Consider the following 4,607-nt stretch of genomic DNA (forward strand, 5'->3'; position numbering starts at 1 on the left):
GGGAAACTGTTCAATTAAAGTTCCTGTCCATGTTTCCTCAGTGGGCATTCTACCTGGGATGGAATCTGATGCCTTCATTTAGAACTTGTCTACAGGATGTGACTTATATCACGTGTGTCTCCACACAAAGCGTTGCATTTGTCACATTGGACAAGCACTTATTCATTAAACCTGTACAACCATGGGTCTACAGCAGTAGATAATTGGTGTCCTTGCAACTTCTGCCTACCCCACTCAATTGTCTAATGAGTGTCTGTATGTTTGTAGTGACAGCAGCTCATAGAATAGACAGTGTTTCTACCAGCTTCCCAAAGTACAGCACTGTCACCCCAAGAGATACAAAACAATTGCCAAGCAACCAACCTCCTGAATGCTGAGTCCAGGGTCTTTGAGCCTTCCCTGAGTCAAGTCACAAAAGTCCCAACAGAAAGGTACCAAAGCCCTCCTCAGCCATTGGCATCCCACAACCAGGGAACTAACTTCTAAACTCTGAGCTGAATATCCTCAGTGTTCTCATGGTGACCCCCAGTCAGGAGGTGAAAACTGTACCATGCAATTGGCAATGTGTGGGTATCTCAAGAACATATTATTTCATGTGTGGATGCTGAGAGACATAGAACATACCTTAGTACAACAGGGAACACAGGAAGGGGTCACACACATCAGAAGATTTTTAAATTTCCACTTGTTCATTTTACTACCTTGGGTTTTTCCTTGTACTGAAGTAGAATTTCTTAAGGGTTCTAAACGGAAGGTGCTATCAAAAGCAATTCAACTTCTTTACACTTGAGTTTGTAGTAGTGGATGCAGGGTTCTGGGGCTCACTCTATGACTAGGGTGCCTGCCACACAAGCCTGGAACCTGAATTCTCTAGAATCCATGGTCAAGGCCAGGAGTTGTGCTTCCTGGGTGATTGTAACACTATTTCTCAGAAGGCAGAAATGGGCAGACTCCTGGGTTCACTCAGCAGCTAGTCTATTCTAACTTGTGAACTCTGGGTCATCAAGAGTTTTTGTCAAACATGGCAGGCGTGGTGGTACATGACTGTAATCCCACAATCTGGGAGGCAGAATGTAAGTTCAAGATAGCCAAGGCTACACAGGTAAACTGTCCCCTAAAACCAGCCAACCAAACAAACAAACAAAGAGTCCATATCTTCCAGGAGGTAGACAGAGTTTCTGAGGATTCCACTAGAAGATGCCTCCTCATGAACATGCTCCAACATGCATGTACACTTCCACCAATTGCATATGTTCACATACAAACATGCATATTCTGACACCACATACATGCACATACATTAATGCACATAATGCACATACATTAAAATAAAATCTAGAAAATCGAAATGTGTCCAATTATGTGTCCAATATAATGAGGAATCACTGTCATATTTCCTATGGAAGTAACACCACGGTCCTCAATTATGAAAAAAAAAACATATGATAAAGAGCAGATCACTGACTGGGTGAGCAGATCAACAGCAATAGAAATGTCAAAAATTGAGAAAAATCTGAGTTGAGTAGAAATGTCAAACACTGAGTCCAATCTGAAATGAGCACACAAGCAGAGCCTGCCTTTGTTCAGCAGCACCTCCTTGGTGAGCCACAGGACTTGAGGATGGGTGTTTGGGACAGTCAGGCTGAGGATCTCCACTGAACAGCAGGGGAAGCCCAGGACTCTTACTGTGACACACACCATACTCAAGAAGAGACCATTATTAGTTGTCATGATTATCATTATCATCCTGAATAATCATCCCCAAGTTAAAAAATTGATAATTTGAGAGGTTTATTGGACCTTCTGGGCGAAGGTGAAATTTCTGAATTCTATATTTTCATGAATCACACTGCAGGTCAACATGCGACATGAAGGAAGCGTGTCTCAGTTCTGCACTGTGTGTTTGTTAGGATTCTTCAATGAGTTTGTACTTGAATTTGTCAAGAACATTTAGACTGAGTCCCTTTAGATGATAGATATTTGTCCTCACAGACCTTCAAACCCGAGGTCACATAGTTATCTACTCTCAGAATGAAAGTCTGCACGCCCACATATGAACATTGAAGCAAACGCGTGAAGGAGACGATCCTGGTTTGAATAGGTGTGGCCCCCATAGATTCGTAAGTTTGAATTCTTGGCCCATGGGGAGGGGTTTTATTAGGAGGTGTTGCTTTGTTGGAGTAGGTGTGGAGTTTGTTCAACAAGTCCACACCTTGTTGTGGGCCACACCTTGTTGTGGGCTTTGAGGTCTTCTATACTCAGTCTATGCCCAGTGATACACACAGTCTCCTGATGCTGCCTTCAGATCGGATCAAGATGTAGAACTCTCAGATCCTTCTCCAGCACTATGCATGCCTGCATTTTGCCAAGCACCCCTCCCTCCATGATGATGATAGTGGACTAAGCCTCTGAAAGTGTAAGCCAGCCCCAATTAAATGGTTTCCTTTACACGACTTGCCATGGCCATGGTGTCTATTCATAGCAACAAAACCCTAAGATGGAGAGCTAGTCTAAGATGGACTGAAACTCAAATCTGACCTTGATCATTTATGACTTTGTTGGGGCATCAGCTCTTTGGTGTGTTTCTCTAACAGAGGAAATAGAGTAACACGCTGGTGGATCCACCTGGAGATTAACTGGTTGTGTTCATCCAAGTATCTGCACACAAATACACTTTATTACGGTTTGAATACCTCACCAAATTCACTTTATTTTCTTTATTATCTATCTAATTGATAGGGCCTAGGAAAGAATGTAGTGGCATGTTGCTCTTGTGGATTAAGGATCCACCCAAGTACTAACCAAACCCAACACTGCTTAGCTTTGGGATCAAAAGACATTTATTCTGTTCATGGTTCTTTCATCTATGTGAATTGAGTTTATTATAACATATTTTGGGATAATACTGGGGAGGTAGGAAGGAAAATGTACTTAAGACAAAGATTTGCCATAGACCAAAAAGAGCTACGCCCCCACCAGAAGGCATTAATTCCAGATGGCTACACCTTAGCATCTTTATCACAAGTTTTAATAGTTCTCTTCTATGACTTTCTGTCTAGGTCATTGCTGTCTTCAGTGGGTGGGGTGAGTAGCAGTTGTCACAGAAGCCTTCCATGTCCTCCTTTCTCTGACTCTGCAGTCACAAATACCATGCAAAGTATCTTTTTGCCCTTCACTGTCAGTGGGAGCATGCATAATGGACTTACAGAAGGTTTCTGACCACACCATGGACCACGAACATGCCACTGACCTCACCATGGTCTTTTGTGGCAGTACAGACCACAGACCTCATCCCAGCCTCCCCTGCCGAATGGGCCACAGACAGCTCCAGCCCTTGGCAGCAGCACATGGTCTCCTGTGGAAACAGGCCCAGGGACATAGACACAGACCTCAGCTGCCGTAGGAACACAGATGCAGACATGGCCCAAGGCAGCAAGCATGGATCTGGACCTCACTATTGTGCCAGGTATCAGCATAGACTACCACATCAATAAGGCCCCATTGACAGCAATGTCTGAGGCCATCAACATGGTCTCAGGCTGCAGCACAAACCGTGGCACTCAGCATGGCCTTCAGGAGTATCCCAGGCCTCAGACATCAACACAGATCTTAGCCAGACGATGCACCCAGATGTAGCCCTCAGTGGTAGCAGAGACCAAGACATCATGATGGCCTCAGATCTACCTCTCCACTGCTCATTCATCTCTTCATTTCTTTATCTTTCCCACCTCTCCATTGAATATTTGTTTGTTCTAGTGGCATTGTAAATTGCAGTATAAATCTGTAAACATATACACAAACAAGCAAACATATATGTATAATTGTACATATACACATATACACACAAATTATATGAACATATGTATACATACATATACACATACATATGTATATGCACACATATGTTACATTATATGTTTACATACATGTACATATGCACACACACACAAACATGCAAACAAATACCTTTTACCTGAAGCTTATGTCTACCAACCTGAGGCTTGCCCAGGCTTGATCTTTGTAGTATGTTTGGTCTCCCAGCCAGGCAAGTAGCACAGCCTGAGCTGCAATGCCTTTATGCCCAGAACTGGGGATTTGGGCCATCACTCAGCAAGGACATGTTTGTACAGGAGCTCCAGGGGCCAGCACATCTCTCTGTCATCCCCACCTGCAGCCCCACTGCTCATCAGGAACGATTTTTGTTCTTGCATCCTGCTGGCTGAGATGTGGTGGCTATGGCCAGGCTCTTTTCTGTCATCTTCCAGTTTTGGGAGTCCACATTTTAAAAGCATCTTCCCTTAAGAATTTTGCCCTTTTTTTTACCTTGTTGTGCTAGCGATATTGCGGGCCTGCAGGCTCCTTTTCCACCACTGCTGCTATCATCTCTTGAAGCCTCCATAAGACTGTCAGACTGCTAGGTTCTCTATGTGGGGGTACCAGCTGCCATCTTTGACCTGCAGATGGGTAAGCCATGCTAACGATACAACAGCAAAGAATTATTTCTGCACTACATCCATGCTTTAGTACTTTGAGAAACGGAGAACCTTAGAGTGAGAAACTACAATCCCTGCAGGATAAGAAATTTTTGAGCAGCAGAGCATTCATGT

At 43.7% G+C, this 4,607-nt stretch overlaps 1 protein-coding gene across 1 annotated transcript in view; it reads left to right on the forward strand.

The window, feature by feature from the left end:
* The window catches only part of LOC129689222 (disintegrin and metalloproteinase domain-containing protein 25-like), a gene marked incomplete at its 3' end in the record, with an annotated part of 5,353 nt that extends 1,887 nt beyond the window's left edge, over positions 1-3,466 (forward strand). Inside the window, exon 2 of the mRNA XM_055624354.1 lies at positions 3,274-3,466. Coding sequence (XP_055480329.1) covers positions 3,274-3,466 — 193 coding nt within the window. The remainder of the gene's footprint in view (positions 1-3,273) is intronic.
* Positions 3,467-4,607: the final 1,141 nt, after the last annotated feature.

Source organism: Psammomys obesus, unplaced genomic scaffold (genome assembly GCF_907164565.1).
Source record: "Psammomys obesus unplaced genomic scaffold, mPsaObe1.curated_primary_1811, whole genome shotgun sequence".
In the NCBI taxonomy this organism is placed as follows: Eukaryota; Metazoa; Chordata; class Mammalia; order Rodentia; family Muridae; genus Psammomys; species Psammomys obesus.